Raw genomic sequence first — 19,593 nt, forward strand, 5'->3', positions numbered from 1 at the left:
AGATGTATTTCGCATCATCCGGCCTCTTGTATACAAGCAGGCTGAGAGCATGGGAATATTTGCAAATATTCGTGTCAGGGGATACATCATACATAGAATGGGATCAGGTTGCTGATATGACGTAAAACATCATCTTGGAGCAAGATGATTCCGGATACTCCGTAACACCGCAAGCAGCCACTGAGGCCATAGACTATTGCATATGCTCTCTTTCAGATAAGGCAACTTTATCGGTAGGAATTGCCATCTTTATAAAAGACTAGCAATTACCCACGGGTCAACTGACAATCCTGTCTTACCCAACTCAACTCCCTTCCCCGCAAACAAGCCACCCCGCAGTCAGTTCTCATTAGCTTGGAAGCGGCTGTAGTAATTTTCCGGCGGAACTTTACTCAATCTGTATTGAGGCCCTCTATCAAGCCGGGATTTATTTCCCCTTTGCGGGAGTGGCGTATCGGAAGGGTCTTCCGAGCCCACCTCGACGTGGAGATGGGAGATGGTGATCCTGTGGCACGCTGCGTATTATAAATGAAGGAGAGAGCAGAAGATAACAGGGTCCTCATCTCTGTCCTTGAAAGATCCTAGTTCACCAATTAGTCCAAAAATGGCCGACGTTGCTACTATTCAGCCCACCCAGCACGCCTTCAAGGATAGCTACCTTGTCAACGATGGCCTTCTCAAGCCGGACATGATTGGGTCATTGAGGCCCTCTTACCCCTCCGACCCCATCGATGTTCTTCAGGCCCGCTATGAAAAAGACGGGTACCTCTTTATGAAGGGTATTCTCCCCCGGTCTGATGTTCTCAACTGCCGTGAAGCCTATTTCAAGTTCCTTAGTCCGTCCGGCGTCTTACAGCCTGATTCCAAGCCTGTGGACGGTATCTACAACGCTGGAAACAAGGGCATCGACTTTCCCAGCATTGGTGCTGGACCTTGCTTAGAAGGGCAGACAGGTCCAGGCTCGTTCGCCAATCTCGCCGAAAAGGCACACACCGAGCCTTGGTACCTCGAGTTTTCCAACCATCCCGCTCTGCGAGAGTTCGTCGCCAAGCTCAGGGGCTGGGGAGAAGATACCTTTCTACTAAAGAGGTCTCTTCTGAGAAACAACACACCTCACAACGACGCCATTGGTGTGCATTACGATCAGAGCTTTCTCCGATATGGTGAGCCTACTTCGGTGACTGCCTGGATTCCAATTGGAGATATTGGCCTGCAGGGTGGTGGTCTAATCTACCTCGAAGACAGTGAGTTGATCTGTTAAATTTGTGTGAGGGGTGCTAAAAGTACTGTAGGTGATCCTCTTGGTCAGCAGCTCGAAGATGAGTTCAACAGGAAAGCCAAAGAATGTGGCATGTCAGAAAAGGAACGAAACGACGCCTTCAACGCAAACATGATGACTACTGGGTGGCTTGGTTACGGACCCATCCAGTTCAGCAAAGACAATGGTAATGGGAGATGGCTCCTAACAGAGTACGAAGCCGGCGATGTTGTGTTTCACAAGCCTCACATGGTATGTCATCTACCTCTACGCTTTTCAACATATTAACACCCTTAGATCCATGCATCAACGATCAACAAAGACCCAGAGAACAGAATCCGTCTTGGCACAGACCTCCGGTTTGTCGACTCATCCAAGCCTCACGACACGGTACGTTGTGCAACCAGAACGGTGGCCTTATTTACTAACACTTATAGCGATGGTCGGCTCCGTATCGATTCGATGACGGCCTGTAGGGGGGTCGCAAGGTGACGGGCGTAAGGTATGGAGTTAGCCAACAGACTGAATGACGCGATATAGGTAAGATTAGGTGTTTCCTGCATAGCCTAATCAAACAGATCGGGCAATTAATGGCTTGTGTTTTCAAGATTGCTAAAAGTATTTGCTCAGCCACGTTTCACCTTGCCTCCCATTTCCATCTCTTGTCTATTGCTGTTAGGGATCAGCTTCGTACTCGTGCGAGCTTCGGGTACCACCTCGTATTCTGAACTTGAGAGCATCACCTATGATTCGACTTTAAAAATTGCCAGCATTCCTGATTATTTCCCGGTGATCTAGAGCCAACGGCAACTATACGGTCTTGATCAGTGCGGCTGGAAGCTGCCTAGAATTTACAGCATCATGCCTGTCAGCGTCTGTGCTGGTACTCCACAAAAGTGATCCTTGACGCGGTTCTCGTCTAGTCTATTAGTGGGAGGTTCTTGTTAAAGGATGCCTCAGGAGCATCTCTAGGAGCGTGAATTTCTTCACATGAACTCATGACATACCTGTGAGCCCCATTTTCACATCTTCGATCCAAATTTGCCTCGCTTTGCTAGTGAAAAGTCTTGACCGCTCGTGAGAAACAAATTAATTACATTTTTCCCTGTTCGGGCATTTCAGATTTAGGAAACAAGCGTGTTTCAAAGAAGCACGGTGATCCTTCGTGTGGGCTGAGTGGGCTCGACAATCAAAGATCCCTGGAGAGATCCCATGCCGACATCCGAGCGTGGGCACTATAAAGGGAGCTTGATGTCTTTGAAGATTGTATTCAGTGCACACATCTTGAATCATATCGACAAACTACCCATCATGAAGTTTACATCTGTCCTCTATCTCGCCCTCCCAGCTCTGTCGCTAGCTCGCGTCCGTCCGCCCTCCCTATCTCGCAGTTCATAACTAACCCTCATCAGCCCTCAGGTGCCTGCGCAAGATCTACTCCAACCCCCGAAGTCGACCTCTCCATCTGCAAGGACGTAGCCGGTTCCTACGCTCGGTACTGCGACCGATGCGAGCATCTCTGTGCCGACAAAAGAACCAGCCTGCAGGTCTACGAGATGTGTATCAACTCCATCTTCTTTCAGGCCAACAGCTGGGATAGCCAGTGCTGGCAGCACGGCGGCTTCGACTGCGGGCCTAGGTCTATTGACAAGGTCTGCGGTCCTGCGAAGTAGAGTTGGCGAGGAGGCGTGTATTGCATTCTTCATGTACAATTGTTTCCTTCTGGATCACTATTATCAACTTTAAATGGATCGCCTTGTTGGTCCCATTCGCGGTTTGGTTGTCCAAAACCGATCTGCCGTCAATTTACTTGAAACCCATTGAGCGGTGTTTTTCTCAACCTCATGCAACATTCTCTACGATCGTCAATGAAGAATTAGCTACTCTATTACTGTCTATCGAATTGAAATGATCTCTTCTTTCGCGACAACTCCAGCTGGCCATTCATCCCGACCCCCCATCAACCTATGCACATAACAACTCTCCAGAAACTCATACCCATCTCCCTTAGGTCGAAGTACAACAGGGTAAGGAAACCCATGCAGCATCACAACGACATCACAAACCTCCATCGTACACGGTCCAAGACCAATCAGTCCGCAGCTGGTTGCGAAAAAGGCCCGGTGATGCAAGGCGAGGCGCATTATCATTGCAAATCTAACAAATGCCTGCTCGCCGGGGGATCGGTCTTTAAATGTCGACGTTGGTATAACTCCGTCCTCTGGTAGAGTTGGGAGGACAAGGCCGGGCTCGTCGAGGTAGCTTTCAAGAAGGATGAAATCGTCAGTCTCATTCCCTCTGTACTGTCGCATGGGATATTGGCGACCCATCATCAGCATCGACGATATCACTGTCGGCTCTTCATCCATGGAGTACATCTGGTTAGGCCTGAGGGTATCTCGACGAAAAAGAGATCGGAGGTTCTTGAAAAAGGCCGCCAGCGCCGATGCGTCCTTGACCACATCTTTGCTAGGTGCATCAAACCGGTAACATATATCGTCGATGATATCCCCTCGACACTTGAGCACAGAAACATCATGAGGGTCGATTAATTCGAGCTCTGTACTAGCATCGAACTCGCCGCTAGGGTCCACCCTGTTGGCACCCATGTCTATATCCTCATGCCGAAGATGCCACCTCGGAACCCAAGACGGGATCTGCGAAGTGTCTGCATTCTCGTTCAACCTTGGCAAGACGAATCTGAGCACATCGAGTGTCTGTGTTTCGATGATGGCGTATTTCGTCGCCGAGGCGAGGATGTCACGGAGGGGCCGCCTATAATCTACCTTGAGCAGAGCTTGGAAGGAGTCATTCGTTTGCACGTTCCTCTTGACCAAGCCAAGGACCGAGAACACAGCATCCTTCGGGTCGGTGGAAGACTTTGTCCGCAGAAAAGCGAGCAAGGCGACTAGAGTTCTCGAATCCACGGGAAGCTCTTCATTTGTTTCTGAGGAGAAATAGCTCCAGAGTAAGTGGAGGTCTCGGATCATCAAGATTTCCTCTGGAGTGTGAGACCATGCGCGGTGACGGTACAAACTGTGGCCTGCTTCAAATATGGTAGATAGAAGCCTTATTTCTGTCCCGCAGTAGACTATTGACTCTGGAGCCAGTACTGCTTCTTGAAAGACCTATGATCGTCAGTCTGGATCGTTTACACTTCTGGGTTAACACTCACCCATTTCCTCTGAAACCATGGCCGCCGCAAAAGGGTAAACAAGTCATCCTGTGTATCCTTGAGTTTGAAGCTGGGCTCCCCCCTCTCTCCTCTAAGTCTCTGTTCGAACGACGCGTTGAAAACTGAACGGGTGAAGCTCCTGGATGACAGCATGGACAACATTTCAACCATGGGGTCCTTGGACTCTCGGTCAGCCTCCCTCGCGGCATGGCACACTTTGTCCACAGTATCAAAAGCCGTCTTAGCCGTGTTATCAGTGTCGGCACCCAGCCAGACTAGACATCGCGTGCATTGAGAGTAGACGGCGCCCATGAGGGATACCTGCTCTCCACGCTCGACGATATCCTGCTGGTTGATGCAGAGGGCATCTATCCATATTCGTCTGGGCGCATCGGAAAGCCGAAAACGATGGATTACTTCTGATGCGCTGGCGGGGATCTTGACCGCGATTCCGTCGAGGTCGCATGGCTTGCAAGGAGTTGGATCGCCCCAGCAGTAGGAGATTGCTTCATAGCTTGGAGGATCTTTGGGCTTGGATCCCTGGTCGAGTGAGAGGCGGGCAACCTCAAGATGACATTTCAATGGGTCTTGAGGCTGACCGGGCTGGACTATCAGGATCCTGATATCTCCGGCTGCGCTTTGGATGCGCTGATAAGGGCTTGCCATGCTAAATGATTGCTGGCTAGGGTCAGCCAGTTAGGGGAGTTGCTATCAAGAGAAGACTTTGTTTAAACGGAAGAGGAGAAAGTGGAGGAATGCATTTGACTCTATCGCAAGAGAAACGGGAGTTGATATAGACATCTCGCCATACAAATGGACTTTCAGCCGTTGCCGGAGATCCCGGGTAGCCAATACCAACCATGGAAAATATCTAACAGCGTCTTGTGGCTGTCAAGGACCAATAATTGATGATGGGTTGAAAATGGACCAGGGTGGGAAGTCAGGCTGGACAAAGAATCAAGGGTGAATCTTATCCGACTCCACGAAGTGGAAGAGCAGTCATCAAATTCTTAAGAGTATTTGAGATCTTTATGACAATTTTGTCCTTCACTTTATAAAGACCTTATATAACTACCTATCATAACTCTAGAGAGGAGTTTGAAGTACTTTGCTCCCAAGTGCGCCAGCCTGACAGGCTTCAATCTCAGCAAGTTGTCTACCTACCCTAGGGGCACTCAGCCACCACACTGCGCGAGGCTTTACCAGTTGTGAGATTGCAAGTCCAAGAAATGGCCATCTTTCGGGATACCGACAAAGTCATACCGAGCTGCATACAACCGTTCCAATCATTCGCCGGCCAATTTAGCCGCCGCATGCAACCCCTCCCCAAACTGCAGGCCTCAATTGAGGATCATCATGACCACCTGGGTTTAAAAGAGCCTCACGGTCAATCGGACCGAGAGGAATATCTTGCTTCCTTAGAGGACACATTCATTACTCTACCAAATCATCGCCAAAATGACCGACACCCAAGTTCATCCAAAATCCCCACCCGATTGGAACAACATCGAAGTCATCCATCGCAACACCCTCCCACCTCGAAGCAACTTTTATCTCTACAACACTGAGTCCGATGCTTTGACACGCGATATCACCAAAGCAAAGGCTCTCTGCCTGTCTGGAACTTGGAAGTTTAACCTCTCCAAGTCTCCCTTTGAAGGGCCAGACAAGTTCCACGACCGCGACTTTGATGCCTCTGGGTTCAGCGACATCCAAGTCCCCGGGATGTGGCAGCTTCAAGGCTTTGGGAAGGGGCCGCACTACACCAATGTCGATTACCCGTTTCCAGTAGATCCACCCAACGTGCCCTTCGCGGACAATGAGTGTGGACGGTACATCACTACCCTCAAGGTCGACGATAGCTTCAAAGATCATCAGCTGCGTCTACGTTTCGAGGGCGTGGACTCCTCATTCTCCCTATGGATCAACGGCACATACGTCGGCTATTCTCAAGGGTCTAGGAACCCCAGCGAGTTTGATGTCACAGAGCTGCTCGACTTCGAAGGGGAAAACATGATCGCGGTGGAAGTCTACCAGTGGTGCGATGGGAGCTACATCGAAGACCAGGATCAGTGGTGGCTCAGTGGCATCTTCAGAGACGTCTACCTGCATGCCTTACCTAAGACTCATCTCATTGACTTCCAAGTCGCCACTGAACTTGATGACAAGTTTGAAGATGCTACCCTAAGAGTTGACATCGAGCTGAGTGGCTCCTCGTCTGTCGAGCTCAAGCTGCTTGATCAGGAAGGCGGAGAAATTCTGGAAGACACCAAGAACATTTCGGGCAAGGACAACTTTGAGCTGTCTGTCAAAACACCAAAGAAGTGGACCGCAGAAACGCCGTACCTTTACACACTCGTCCTCAACATAGGCGAAAAGAGCAGCGTCGCCCATCGTATTGGCTTCCGTACCGCTGGGCTAATTGACGGGGTCTTCTGCGTCAACGGCAAACCCATTAAGATCCGAGGCGCAAATCGACATGAACATCATCCGGACCATGGACGAGCTGTACCGTACGAGTTCATGAAGCAAGACTTGTTGATCATGAAGCAGCACAACCTCAACGCCATCAGAACCTGTCATCAGCCCAGCGACCCACGACTCTACGACCTGGCTGACGAGCTGGGCTTCTGGATTCTCGACGAAGCAGATCTAGAATGCCACGGCTTCTCGTCAACAGGTGGCGATCCAGCGTCCTTCATTTCGGACAACCCAGCTTGGGAAGACCAGTACGTGGATCGGGCTAGACAGATGGTTGCCCGTGATAAGAACCATGCCTGCGTCTTCATGTGGTCTCTCGGGAACGAAGCCTTTTACGGGCGGAACCACAAGGCTATGTATAAGTGTATCAAGGAGATGGATTCTACGCGATTGGTGCACTACGAGCAGGATTACGAGGCTGAGACGGTTGATCTCTATAGCCGCATGTATTCCAGCGTTGATGAGATTGTTGACAAGTTTGCAAAAGCGGAGAAGTGGACGAAGCCTCTCGTTCTGTGCGAGTACATCCACGCAATGGGAAATGGACCCGGAAACATCAAGGAGTATATCGAGGCGTTTTATCAGTATCCGAGACTGATGGGAGGATGGGTGTGGGAGTGGGCGAACCACGTAAGAACGCACCCTCAACGGTACACTACGACATTGCTAACCAGCGCAGGGGTTGCGCACCAAGACCAAGGACGGGGAAGAGTATATGGCATACGGGGGCGACTTTGGCGACGAACCGAACGATTACAACTTCATCATGGATGGCGTCCTTTTCTCAAATCACACGCCCACGCCTGGCTTGACTGAGTATGCCAAGGCTGTTGAGCCTGTTCAAACACTTTCGCTCGAAGGCAACAAGGTGACAATCGTCAATCGCTACGACTTTATCGGGCTGGAGCATCTCAAAGCTACCTGGAAGATTGTCGTCGACGGCAAAACTGTACCTGGAAAAGAGATCCAGATACCTGGCGGTATGCCGTCAACTTGCCCTCCCATCAAACACGGTCTAACAGTTGACAGGCATCAAACCTCACACACAGGCAACCTTAACTCTAGACAGTTATGATGAGTCTCTTCTAAGTGACATCACAGGTGAAGCCTATCTTCATCTAAGCTTCGTCATAAAGGAGGGTACAAACTGGGCATCAGCTGGCCACCAGGTCGCCTTTGGCCAACTTCAGATCTCCAAACCCGAGTCAATCGCTGCACTACGATCCTTGGGCTCCGGACCACCAACTGTGGAACAAGTATCCCCATCTCTACTCGTCGTTCGATCATCGACCGGAGATTCAACTTGGGACATCAATCTCGCCGCTGGGGCCCTCACGAGCTGGAAGCGTTCTGGCGTTGAACTCCTCACGACTCCCATCACGATGGACTTTTACCGTGCCCTTACCGACAACGATCGCGGTGGCCACGGCAAAGAATGGCAAGAACGTCGCCTACACCAAACGTCCCACCACGTGCGACAAGTGAAATGGCACACTGACTCAAACACCGTCCAAGTTCAAGTCACTGGCCGCATCGCGCCGCCCGTTCTCGCCTGGGCCGTCGATGTCGTTACCACGTACGACTTTCATGGAGACGCTCTTCGCATTCAAGTGCACGGTAAACCGCACGGATTGCGACTGCCCGAGACGTTTGCGCGGATCGGCGTCACGGTTGGGGTGGACGGTGTTTCTGATGTAAAGTGGTGGGGACGGGGACCGGGTGAGTCGTATGCGGATAAGAAATTCTCGCAGGGCTTTGGGAATTGGAGTGCGAGTGTAGATGATCTGTGGGTGGACTACGAGTTTCCTCAAGATGGAGGTAATCGGACGGATGTACGCTGGGTTGAGTTCAGCGGGAGTCAAGGGCGTGTCTTGAGGGCGAGGTTTGGGGACATTGAAGGCGCAAGTTTCTCGGCGATGCCTCATACGACGAGAGACGTGGATGAGAGCACTCACCCATATGAGTTGCGGAAGAAGAAGAGGGAGGACACGATTGTGAGGCTGGATTGGAAGCATCATGGGCTGGGAACTGCGTCCTGTGGGCCTGCCACTCTGCCAGAGTATCAGCTGCGGACTGACAAGGAGTTTGACTTTGAGATACTCCTGGACTAAAAGTCTTGGCAGGTCCTAAGTGCGATATGAATGGGATGATGTGAAGGAGAGATGGGATTAGAGATGTAGCCTCATGACCACAGAACATCTATCTACCAGAACCCTCGCACATTTACACCCTCTTCACCTGGAGAGGCTCACGTATACGCCCAAGCCGCATAATTGTCCCCTGCCATCTGAATCTGCACCCCGTCGACCTTCAAACACCCCTTCCCTTTGAACTCTCCCGTTGTCGCTTTGAGTACCGCCTCGTCTGCCATCGGCATGTTGAGAGAAGTTGGACATGCCCACATGCCCCGGTTTCCATCCTCGGGTAGCCAGACCAGAACTTTGATGGGCATCTTACACTCCGAAATGATCTGCGAGGCTTGGAAGCCGCCGACTTTGGAGCCTGGAGGTCGGAGGGCCGAGTGGGCGGAAGGGTACGAGATTGTGCCGTCGGGAGCAACGAAGATGAACTGGCCACCAGGCACTGCAGCCTATCAATTTGTCAGTTTGTGGATGGTGCAGTAAAGGCTTGAACTCACAGCGAGGGCTGTCATTCTCTCGTCAACCTGTGTCGAAGTGCCATCGGGACATTCGGTGGTGTTGTCGAGGCCACAAAAGGTTCCTGGCGCCGAGGCGCCGATTATAAAAGCCTTGTCGCGTGCGTTGATGACTCGAGCGTGGATCTCTTCGATTGACGGGGCGTAGACTGACATGGTGTAGTAGGCGTTTACTACTACCAGCGCAGTGAGTAGGACGCCTGGGATGACGGGCTTCATTGTGGTGGAGGTTTGTAGCTGTCGGCGTTTGGGATTTCGGGTTGGCGATTGAAAATGTCGGAGATAAGAAGATGTTGAAGTGATGAAGCCAAGTTAATTCGCGTCGCTGATAAAAGACAGTGGTGACGCTGGGTTGGACAGACGGGGAAGACCGGTTAGGAAGTCGCGTCCCTTTTCTACTTGCCTCCATCTGCACGTAGCATCTTCGTTACCCCCGCCTTAACGGCATTCAAGATACTTGGCTCGGAGGAAGACAACCTCTGATAGAGGAGGTGACCGCGTGTTGAAAGGGACATGTCCAGCCCTCGTCCATACGACAACGTCTCCATCCCTTAGGTAGGGACTCATCCAGACTTGCGGGTGTACCTCTGGTGCATATATCAGCAAAGGAGGGATCTCTTAACGAGGACAGCCGCACTGGCGGACTTCCCAATCCTCCTTCAACCGTCAAATTTGAAGAATGATAGCTTCGTGGAGGCCAAAACTTTGTAACTGCGATGACGAGGACCCTGAACACACCTTGAGCGCTTGTCCACCCCACGATTCGTCATTGGGAACCTCGTTCCCCCAGACTCAGATGCGAGAGGGCCGTACATCGAGAGCTGAGCTCAAACTACGCGGCTAGGTGACGCTGTTCTCGTTTCCAGCACCACGGGTGACGTCTAGGAACGTACGAGTAGAGACACAAAAACGTCGCCTCTGCCCTCTCCACATCATGGTCAACAAGTACGCCGTATCGCAGAGATTTGGTCCCCCATCTTCGCCTGAATGGGGACTTGGGAATAGCGCCTCGCTTAGCCATTGTGCGGGTATCGCCTAGACAAAGAATTGAAGCCTTTAACCAAGAAAATGTACTCGTATTATCATATCTATTGCTTCGATGCCTTCTTACCCTTTATCTTCCCGATGAAACCCGCCAACTTTGACTTGAGCGCCGGCCCAGTCGTCTCATTTGCCCCAACAAATCTCCTAATAAGAATATTATACAACCCTCCAAACGCCAGCGCAATAGCCGTCGACGTGAAGATAATCACGTTGTAGGGCATGCTGAAATCAGGGGTAGGTAGGTACAGTAGCAGACTCGTCGTGCGGATGTTCATCACCTTGGGTTCGAGAGTTGTGATGACGGCTGCTGCGACATCGAAGCCACGGTTGGCGTCGGGGGGGTATTCGGTGTAGCGGAGGATGGACTTTTCAAAGTCGTAGGTCAAGAAGACGGTGCAGTGTGGGGGAATGCGCATTAGGAGCTCGAGTTGAGTACCGCGAGCGCGATCCAGGGCTGGGCGATAGTAGATCTCCTTGATGATATCCGTAGAGTTCTCTGCGGGAGAGTCTGCGATGCGGGCGGAGAGGGTATGGAGATAAATACGCATGAACCAAGGGAGTGACTCCATGTAAACAAACTCTACATCAGTGTCGCTTGGGTTGCTAAGAATGGCCTGGACACCGCCGTGTTCCTGACCATGGCCGTTGAAACTACGCTCAGCATAGAGAAGAGGCGTTTCAGGCTTGTTCAGGAGCTTGTCCTTATCCTGGGACTCGGGCCCCACTAGCATAAGCTCAAATTCATCGTTGGGGTCAAGATGGTAGCATCGCGATGAGCCATCTGGGGCCTTTATCTCTCGCGCGCCTTGTGTGGCGTAGAGATCTCGTGTTTCGGGGATCTGAACGCAGATGGGAGGGATATCGGGATCGGTAAGGGGGCATGTTCCCTTCATCGGTCGGCCAAACACCTGGGAGATGCTCCAGTCCTGACCGTCGAGGCTGTCGGCGGGGAAGCATGTAAACTCGGCATGGTATGGCTTGGAGGTATCGCAGATGAGCTGGTCGCCGGGAGGAGGTCTCGGGATGGGGTTATCTAGGCTTGGTTAGACACGTAGGTCAAATTGGCGAAGAGAACGTACTCTGAGGCCTCTTGGATCGGTTAACATCAAGAACCATGTCGATGGTCTCCTCCATCTCCAACACACAATCGCCATCCGCCTTGCACTTGGGTCGCACATCGATAGCCATGCTCTGGAAAGACGCATCAAACAGCTTGTGACCATCCAGCAGACTAGCAACGCCAGCCTTGCCCTTGCAAGGGAGCAGCTTCAAGAAAGGTGTCAGGTTCTCCGTGCAGACAACTTCATGCGGCAGAACACCGTGAAGAAGTCTCGTATTGGCGAGCGACGAGTTGGAGTGGTCTCCATCGGGCTGGAACGACATGACCGGTCGGATCGTCCTCGTCGAATCGATAAAGTTGAGACTGGCGCAGAACAAACCCGACAGGGCATTCGTCAGCGTCAACCATTTCTCATCCGCCTCCTCATCCGTCTCAGCATCCAACCATGCCCACAGCTCGACACCAGTACCGCCCTCGCGCGTGCCATCCCAGGGTCTCGCACCCCAGCGCTGTGCATCCCACCGTCCTAGTGTGAATCGGAGGTGAAGCTCCCTGGTGCCCGCATACTGTAGGATCTGCCCCAGCGAGCGCGGGAAGAGTCGAAAGTTGTGCGCCTCAAAGTCTGCGATCGAGGTGTTGGCGCGGAAGTTGAAGCTTGCTAGAAGCTGGGATAGGGGCAGCGGGCGGAGTGTCAATTGCTCGTGGTAATCGGATGCGGCGGCGAGGCCGAGGCCATTGGTGACGGCGAGGAGGAGATACGCCAGAAAGTGGCGCATTTTGAAGGTTTAGATATCGTAATAGGGCTGAAGATTGTGAGATCCGACTGGATTTCACATCTCACCCTGCCCGTTTTTTAAAAGATCGACTTGGAGTTGGTCTTCGTATCTTGAAGCTCCAGCTGTCCCACATCTCCAAGTCGCGACGTGGACAATGACGGCTGATAAGGTAAGCGGTGAGGTTTGGCAGAAACATTCGGCGCGCGCTTCCTCCACATGCCGTCGCATCTTTGGATCTTCAAGGCCCCGCCATCATCACAGCTACCAATCTTTACCACCAGAGTCTTCACGATCCCTGCGCAATAGTACACCATGGCCGCCGAGCAGAGGAAGCTGCTGGAGCAGCTTATGGGCGCATCCTCGACGTCGCGCGCCGCCCAGCTGTCCATGAACGATCCCAAAGTCTGCCGCTCCTACATCGCAGGAACATGTCCACACGATCTCTTTACAAACACGAAGCAGGACATTGGGCCGTGCCCCAAGGTTCACAGCGAGGCGCTCAAGGCTGAATATGAAGGTCTATCGGATAGGGAGCGACAGAAGTACGGTTTCGAGTATGATTATATGCGCGACCTGCAGAAGTACATTGATGAGTGTAACCGACGCATCGATGCTGCGCAGAGGAGGTTGGAAAAGACACCAGATGAGATTCGCCAAACCAACGTTTTGGTACGCCCACTACCCCATTTTGTGTCAAAGGCATGCTAACAGTTCCCAGCTCAAGAGCATTTCAGACCTTACAGCCAGCATAAATAACGGCCTCCTCGAAGTCGAAATCCTCGGCTCCATGTCCGAAGTATCACGCGCCCAAGACGAACTCTTCCGCGTGCGCCAAGCATCCCAGTCCAAGCTCGATCGCGAAAAGGAGCTCAAGGCGCTCTCAGACACGTCTGGACCCTCGGGCCACCAGAAGCTCCAGGTCTGCGATGTGTGCGGCGCGTACCTGAGCAGGCTTGACAATGACCGCCGCCTCGCCGACCACTTTTACGGCAAGATGCATCTTGGTTATGCGCAGATGCGCAAGACTTATGATGCTTTTCCTAAGGAGATGAAGGGGAGGTCGAGGCCACAGATGGATGATGATGGGTCTGGCATGGGAGGACCTAGAGGACCCAGAGGGTCAGGAGGTTACAGAAGCGGTCGCGGAGGTAGGGGCTACCGCGGTGGATGGTAATCTGGCTCGAGGCTATCTTGTACATGTATATATCGGGTTGGCGTTTGGGCGCTCGCTGTGTGGACAAAATTGGACGGACCACATACTTTGAAATACCCTTCTAGACGAGGTAGAGCTTAACTTGGAGACAACATAATGATTCTTCAATCTGGCGTTGACTCGATACTTGAACTATCTATGCCGCTGCTACCCAGTGATATTTCCAACTCATGCTTTTCTGCTGTGAAGCTGCTTCGCATTCTTGCGGCCCATGATTACTCCAGCGATCCAAACTATACTTCCAATACTATCATGACTTGTTGTTGAGCTCGTCAAACTCTTCCATCTCATCACCCCACTTTCCTCCAGGGCTCAATGGTTCCAATGGTGGCGGTGGTGCTGCCGCTGCTGCTGCGAATGCAGGCTTATTACTTGCTGGTGCAGGGCCAGAAGTCTTCTTAGCTTCGCCTGGAAGAGCTGGGAAGTCCTCGGCAGCTGGAACGGATTGCTTCACAGGCGCGGGAGCCTTAGGCGCATGCCCATCTTCATGACCACCTCGTCCACCTCTTCCTCCCCTACCACCGCGACCACGACCTCGACCTCGTCCTCCTCGATGTCGATCGTCCAAGAATCGGTCCACATCGTGCTCTTCACCATCCTTCGACGCGTAGCGGCTGCCTCCTAGGCCAACGTTCCTAGATCCTCGAATTCCACCGTTTGCGCCTCTGAATCCCCGTCGAGCTTCCTCCTCCTCCAAGGCCTCCTTGCCTTCGTCCCAGCCTCCCTCCTTCATACCCATAGCCTTGAGCTTCCTTTCTCGGTTCTTAGCACGCTCATCCTCCATCTTGCGCCTGTCCTCCTCGCCTTGTCGTCGTCGCTCAGCCTCCACAGCGCGTCGCTTCCTAGCCTCCTCCATTCCACGAGCATAAGACGCTGCGTGGTCCTTCTCGTCCTGTTCGGCCTTTTCAAACTTGCGCGCCTTCTCCGCAGACACCAACTTCATCCTCTCCATCTTGGCAGCCAACTCCGCCTCCGTCAGCTTTTGCCGCGGGTTAGCACCCGACTGGAGTCGTGCGGTAGCATTGGCTGCTGTATTCTGCGGTCCCTTCTCCCTCGGAGCAGTAGGAGCATTTGGCGGCGCATTCGAAGTCGGTGGAGGAGCCTGTCGTGCGGGCTTGGGAGCTGGGGCTGGTGCGGGCTTGTCGGCGTATCGCGATGAGGCGAGACCGGCGGGCTTTGCGGGGGGCGCTGAGCTTGCGGGTGGCGGCGCTGGAGGCTGCTCTTGGACTGCGACGGGTTCTTGGATCGGCGCCACAGGCGTGGGCTCTGGCTTGGGTGCGGGAGCTTGTTCTGGGACAACGGGTTCGCTCTCGACGGGCTCGAAGTCATCGTAGAAGAGATCGTCGTCTGTGCGACCACCAAACTGATCATCCATGGCGAGAGTGTGGGATGTCGTGAAGAGGAGCAGGTAGAGTAAAGATATATAAGAGAAAGCTCAATTGTGAGAGCAACAGTATTCAAAGTCTCATTAACCAAAAAGGAACTAAGAGACCAAAGGTAGACAAGAAAAGGTTGAAGGTGATGAATGAGCTTGGATACACCGATACCCCGCCACCGTTATTGACGGGTTCGGTGGGGGAAAGGCTGCTGGAAGCTAGGGATTGGGAGCGGGTAATTATCGGAAAGAATTATCGGTGATTTGATGCCCGATCGGGCCGATCCTCGGTGAGCTCGGTGAGTTTGTAAACATCGTGTTGAGCTCAAGTCCAGCTTCATTTATCCATCGTCAGTCTCCAAGGCCTTTCTAGCATCTCTCCCACTTCTAGCAGCATCAAAACATCATCGCGCGTGACCAGTCAACCTCGCAAGAACGGCCACCTTCAACTGCTCCTCTGTCCTCGTCAACCTCGCCCGATACCGTCGACAAACAGCCTCCACGTTCCCTCTCTTGCTGTAATCATCCATGACACAGACAATCGCCCTTCCAGACTTGACTGCCAGCCCAAGTTCCAGCAGACTGATAGGTGCCACAGTTGCCCCATGCAAGAAAACGACGACAATGTCAGCCGCCTCCTGCATGTCCAGCTCCCACCAGATCTGCTCCTCCCAACGATTATCCGAGAAATCCTCCTTCCATGTAGAATCCCAGTCGCCGCGCTTGGGGTTGAAGATTGTGACCGCATGTTCACTCAAGGCCTGCGTGAGCGTCTCGCGCCAGTCAGGTTCGCCTGTAGCGCTTGTCGTGCCAGCGAGAAAGATAGATGTGTTTTTCTGGTCGTCTGCTGTGGGCCTCGTCGGGGCCATGAGTACTCGAGCCTGTGATGTCATTTTTGGGTATTTCTCCGTTTACGGTCGAGTGAATGTCTTTGTGATGAATGAGTGTAAAGTGTCAGAAGTGAGCATGAGCTGAGATCCCCGCGTTTGAGGCAGCCTGAAAGCCACAACGTGATTGGTCACTGAGTTAATAATGAATAGAGTCGAGTGCACTGCATTTTTCGTTGCCATTTTCTTGATACGGATATTCTATTCAAACGGATTTTTGCAACTTTTGTTGTATCCAAGTTGCGATATGCCCGTTCTTGGCGTCAAACAGGTTTCTACAATTGGAACAATGGGTGCATGTTCGATTGTGATTCACCTCCTCACCTCGACTTCATATCATTGTTATCTCACATTCACCTTAGCATGTATACCACAATGAATCATGCTGTCATATTCTCCTTAAACGGCAGCCTATGCAACAGACAATCACATCCAATACATTTCTCTAGCAACTCTATTGATCGCACATTGTCAAATCCATCTGTTCGAGAAAGGAGAATTCCTCAACACCAGCATCTCCTACGCCTATAAATGCCCCCTTCTGTTCCTACCTCATCATCCTTCTCAACTTTACACATCTTCTCTTGATCAACAAACTTCCAAGTGAACTTCCTCTTGAAGCTTACTCGAAGCCATCCTTCAACCATCCACACATCCCAACACGACCACCACTACAACATCACAACGCCCACGATGGAACGACGCGACAACATTATCGCACCATGGCAAGATAAGGCCATGCAGAATGGACGGACCCCTCTTCCAGAGGAGCCCGGCGCGCGGCCTTGGGTGACGCACCCAGATACACTTGTTGCGGCACCTGCCGCTTACTTCGGGCTGGCTCCCGACACTGTAAGCGCATACAACTCTCCTTCTTGTAACTCGTTCGCCCGGTGCTAACATCTCTCTCTCAGGGTTCTTCCAGTGGTGTTCGCTGGGATGTTTCCGACATCGCCAAGCTCCTAGCCCTTCAGCAGAAGGGTGAGAAGTGGGAGGAGATCGCCGTAAGTACTCTCGCCTCGTGAATATCATCGCAAAGACTTTGACCTGACGTCTCCTCTTTAGTCCAAGATGAACCGATCGATCACCGCAGTGGTTTCCGCCTGCGCTCTGTGGCTGGATCGGCTCAACCAGCACATCCCCAACAACGCGGACAAGAAGAGCGAGGAGACTTGGGTGGAAGCCCACCGCCGCTGGTCGGCGGTGCAGCAGTAAAGGGGGGATTGTTTTTGCCAGCAGTTTTTAGAAGGCAAAGCGGGACTGTTCAATTCCATGGCTATTGGATCATTCAAAAAAAGCAGATTTGCACAGGTTGTGCACTTGACATGACCCTCTTTTGAGAGTGATACAGCGTGACGTTATGTTTAATGGTGAGCTTACGAAGTTCGTCTTTGGCTGTCTAGTGGTCACTGGTAGCTTTCGACCAGAACAAGGGGCTCACACTGCGTCGCTTGGTAGGCTGAGTCGCTCTAGTCTTGCAGCCCCATGCCTACCTAAAGCGAGTCAAAGGATAGAACTGGGCGAAAGCCGGGCCGGTGGCCGACTGTCAGCGAATCTTAGCTCTCCTTTGGGTAGCCCGTCAACTTCACTCCCTGCGGTAGCCCTAGTCCCTTCAGTCTCCAACTGTTGTAGCTGTTCGCGAATCTTTCTGGTGCTTCGGTCATCTCGTTCAAGAAATTCGGAACGTTGCTCTCGACCAAGGCCACGCTTCGAGCTCTTTTACGGTCGTCGGGTTTTCAAGCATCCCAATTCAACCCGTTGACATGATCCGAGGATGCAGGGATGTCGCGTCGCGTCGAAGAGCGTCAAGGCGACTTCCGAGTATGGCAAGCAAAGCGCGCTGTTGTTGTCAAATGTGGCAATACGTAAACCGTCTCTGTTGCAGCATTTGCGAGATGGGACGTATCGGTGAAATGCTTCCTAGGCCACAATCATGGAGTCTTCAGTAACGATAATTCCAATCCAGACACGTTACAGCGAGGATGGTGGCCTGTCTTGCCTTGTTGCGTCTTTCATGTATGAGTGCCATAGTAGGCGCCTTGCTACCCGGTGGCTATAGGACCGGTGATCATGCTGAATCAAGTCGTTAACCCTCCCCCATAGAGTCTTTTGATCCTATCTGTTTACATTATTATTTTAACCTTACCCAGTCTACCTTCTAACTTAGTCTGCCATGAATCATATATTAGATCCAGTGTTGCCATCCAGGGCTATTACTCTCGCAAGTATGACTGACTTTCATTATCGTTAACCATGGCCTAGCTTATTTCTCTTTTGTACCGCCCCTCATTGACTTAGGACACTCGATCATGGGTATTGGGATGAACCACCCGTGATCGGGTTGTGTGGCTGGGCGTAGTAAACAGCCCCCCGTCGTTGCGGGTTAAGGTCAATAAGAAGGACATGGCTCACATCTATGCATGCTCGTTGAGATCTGTCACTCCTGGGTGAGAGGACAGCTGTAGGAAAGCGTTGAAAGATGGTGATGACATTTATAATCGAAAACCCGATGAAAAACTTGGTCTGTTAGTATTTGGCTGGAATGCTGCGTTGCTAAACGCCATCTGACTGAGCGCGGCCCACACCGCAACTATCACATCCCCTCAGCTGAACTCTGCGTCTCCAACTCCACGCTCCAACCTCACATTCATCAGCAATTCTATATCCCGAAAGACACAATGCTCATCCCACGTAGCGAAGCCCTGTCCGAGCATAAAACTCACAAACGAATCATCTTCTATCATCAAACTCAGTACAGAGACGACAGATACATCTCCATCCTCCCCGCTCTCAATCCCTCATCCGGCGTCACACACGTCATCGTCGCCGCGATTCATCTCAACGCGCCGGACAACATCACCCTCAACGATGACCTTTACAACTCATCCAAGTTCATCCCACTTTGGGATGAGGTCCGTCAGCTTCAGGCGGCCAGTATCAAGGTCCTCGGCATGCTCGGCGGCGCAGCCCAGGGATCCTACACCAAGCTTGATGGGTCACTTGAGGGTTTCCACAGATGGTATCAGCCACTTCGAGAGATGATCAAATGGGCAGGCTTCGATGGCTTGGATCTTGATATTGAAGAGGCCATGTCGCTTGGCGGAGTTGTTCGTCTGATTGACCATTTGAAGACGGACTTTGGTCAGTCTTTTCTCGTGACGCTTGCGCCTGTCGCGCCAGCGCTGCTTAATAGGCAGAATCTAGGTGGATTCAATATTGAGGAACTTGAGAAGGGATTGGGCTCGCGCATAGCATGGTATAACACTCAGTTTTACTGCGGCTGGGGCGACATGAGTAAGCCTCACGACTACGATGCTATTATCGCGCGAGGTTGGCCACAAGAAAAGGTCGTCATCGGTCTCGTGACGAACCCGGCTAACTGCTCGGGATACGTGAGCGATGCCAAATTGAAGTCATGTCTGAAAGAGTTGGTGAGTAGGTATCCAAGGATCGGGGGTGTGATGGGATGGGAATATTGGAACGCGGTAACGGAAGAGAGTCCGGACGTAGGGACGCCGGAGAAGTGGGCCAAGATGATCAATGACATCTTGAATCCCAAGTCCAAGGGAGAGTGAGATAGCCTACAGTATGGCGGTCATGTATCGGGAACGGCCATCGATGTATCGATGACGACAAGAAGGTTTCACCTGATTGGACCACATTGAAAC

The 19,593-nt window shown here is 52.1% G+C and overlaps 11 protein-coding genes across 11 annotated transcripts; 6 read left to right on the forward strand and 5 right to left on the reverse strand.

Annotated features, from left to right (window-relative positions):
- Window positions 1-604: 604 nt before the first annotated feature.
- NECHADRAFT_77029 (uncharacterized protein) lies at window positions 605-1,734 on the forward strand (the record flags this gene model as incomplete). The annotated part of the gene is made up of 4 exons (XM_003043916.1): window positions 605-1,244; window positions 1,293-1,510; window positions 1,556-1,648; window positions 1,696-1,734. The coding sequence occupies 4 exons, from the start codon at window positions 605-607 to the stop codon at window positions 1,732-1,734; spliced, it is 990 nt and encodes a 329-aa protein (XP_003043962.1).
- Window positions 1,735-2,569: 835 nt separating this feature from the next.
- Window positions 2,570-2,931, forward strand: NECHADRAFT_122381 (uncharacterized protein; the record flags this gene model as incomplete). The annotated part of the gene is made up of 2 exons (XM_003043917.1): window positions 2,570-2,623; window positions 2,671-2,931. 2 exons carry the CDS (start codon window positions 2,570-2,572, stop codon window positions 2,929-2,931), a joined length of 315 nt encoding a protein of 104 aa, XP_003043963.1.
- Window positions 2,932-3,153: 222 nt separating this feature from the next.
- On the reverse strand, window positions 3,154-5,099 carry NECHADRAFT_77031 (uncharacterized protein; the record flags this gene model as incomplete). The annotated part of the gene is made up of 2 exons (XM_003044025.1): window positions 3,154-4,386; window positions 4,434-5,099. The coding sequence occupies 2 exons, from the start codon at window positions 5,097-5,099 to the stop codon at window positions 3,154-3,156; spliced, it is 1,899 nt and encodes a 632-aa protein (XP_003044071.1).
- Window positions 5,100-5,805: 706 nt separating this feature from the next.
- On the forward strand, window positions 5,806-9,164 carry NECHADRAFT_123301 (uncharacterized protein). The gene is made up of 3 exons (XM_003043918.1): window positions 5,806-7,544; window positions 7,594-7,894; window positions 7,944-9,164. Exons 1-3 carry the CDS (start codon window positions 5,892-5,894, stop codon window positions 9,023-9,025), a joined length of 3,036 nt encoding a protein of 1,011 aa, XP_003043964.1. The 5' UTR covers window positions 5,806-5,891; the 3' UTR covers window positions 9,026-9,164.
- Window positions 9,163-9,789, reverse strand: NECHADRAFT_105934 (uncharacterized protein; the record flags this gene model as incomplete). Its single annotated transcript, XM_003044026.1, has 2 exons — window positions 9,163-9,504; window positions 9,553-9,789. The coding sequence occupies 2 exons, from the start codon at window positions 9,787-9,789 to the stop codon at window positions 9,163-9,165; spliced, it is 579 nt and encodes a 192-aa protein (XP_003044072.1).
- An 869-nt stretch (window positions 9,790-10,658) lies between these two features.
- On the reverse strand, window positions 10,659-12,450 carry NECHADRAFT_34430 (uncharacterized protein; the record flags this gene model as incomplete). The annotated part of the gene is made up of 2 exons (XM_003044027.1): window positions 10,659-11,647; window positions 11,694-12,450. The coding sequence occupies 2 exons, from the start codon at window positions 12,448-12,450 to the stop codon at window positions 10,659-10,661; spliced, it is 1,746 nt and encodes a 581-aa protein (XP_003044073.1).
- Window positions 12,451-12,762: 312 nt separating this feature from the next.
- Window positions 12,763-13,624, forward strand: NECHADRAFT_34449 (uncharacterized protein; the record flags this gene model as incomplete). The annotated part of the gene is made up of 2 exons (XM_003043919.1): window positions 12,763-13,119; window positions 13,169-13,624. The coding sequence occupies 2 exons, from the start codon at window positions 12,763-12,765 to the stop codon at window positions 13,622-13,624; spliced, it is 813 nt and encodes a 270-aa protein (XP_003043965.1).
- A 289-nt stretch (window positions 13,625-13,913) lies between these two features.
- On the reverse strand, window positions 13,914-15,038 carry NECHADRAFT_103616 (uncharacterized protein; the record flags this gene model as incomplete). Its single annotated transcript, XM_003044028.1, has 1 exon — window positions 13,914-15,038. The coding sequence occupies one exon, from the start codon at window positions 15,036-15,038 to the stop codon at window positions 13,914-13,916; it is 1,125 nt and encodes a 374-aa protein (XP_003044074.1).
- Window positions 15,039-15,442: 404 nt separating this feature from the next.
- Window positions 15,443-15,907, reverse strand: NECHADRAFT_91470 (uncharacterized protein; the record flags this gene model as incomplete). Its single annotated transcript, XM_003044029.1, has 1 exon — window positions 15,443-15,907. One exon carries the CDS (start codon window positions 15,905-15,907, stop codon window positions 15,443-15,445), a length of 465 nt encoding a protein of 154 aa, XP_003044075.1.
- Window positions 15,908-16,618: 711 nt separating this feature from the next.
- Window positions 16,619-17,140, forward strand: NECHADRAFT_77038 (uncharacterized protein; the record flags this gene model as incomplete). Its single annotated transcript, XM_003043920.1, has 3 exons — window positions 16,619-16,777; window positions 16,840-16,929; window positions 16,991-17,140. The coding sequence occupies 3 exons, from the start codon at window positions 16,619-16,621 to the stop codon at window positions 17,138-17,140; spliced, it is 399 nt and encodes a 132-aa protein (XP_003043966.1).
- A 1,463-nt stretch (window positions 17,141-18,603) lies between these two features.
- On the forward strand, window positions 18,604-19,500 carry NECHADRAFT_34684 (glycoside hydrolase family 18; the record flags this gene model as incomplete). Its single annotated transcript, XM_003043921.1, has 1 exon — window positions 18,604-19,500. One exon carries the CDS (start codon window positions 18,604-18,606, stop codon window positions 19,498-19,500), a length of 897 nt encoding a protein of 298 aa, XP_003043967.1.
- Window positions 19,501-19,593: the final 93 nt, after the last annotated feature.

The sequence above is a fragment of the Fusarium vanettenii genome, assembly GCF_000151355.1.
Source record: "Fusarium vanettenii 77-13-4 chromosome 2 genomic scaffold NECHAsca_26_chr2_2_0, whole genome shotgun sequence".
Lineage (NCBI taxonomy): Eukaryota > Fungi > Ascomycota > Sordariomycetes > Hypocreales > Nectriaceae > Fusarium > Fusarium vanettenii.

Bases quoted from the DNA above. Each gene is read 5' to 3' on its own strand.
- NECHADRAFT_123301 (XM_003043918.1), top strand. From the start codon at position 5,892: ATGACCGACACCCAAGTTCATCCAAAATCCCCACCCGATTGGAACAAC. The intron at 7,545-7,593 runs GTAAGAACGCAC...TAACCAGCGCAG, and splicing joins TGTGGGAGTGGGCGAACCAC to GGGTTGCGCACCAAGACCAA. The intron at 7,895-7,943 runs GTATGCCGTCAA...AACAGTTGACAG, and splicing joins AGAGATCCAGATACCTGGCG to GCATCAAACCTCACACACAG.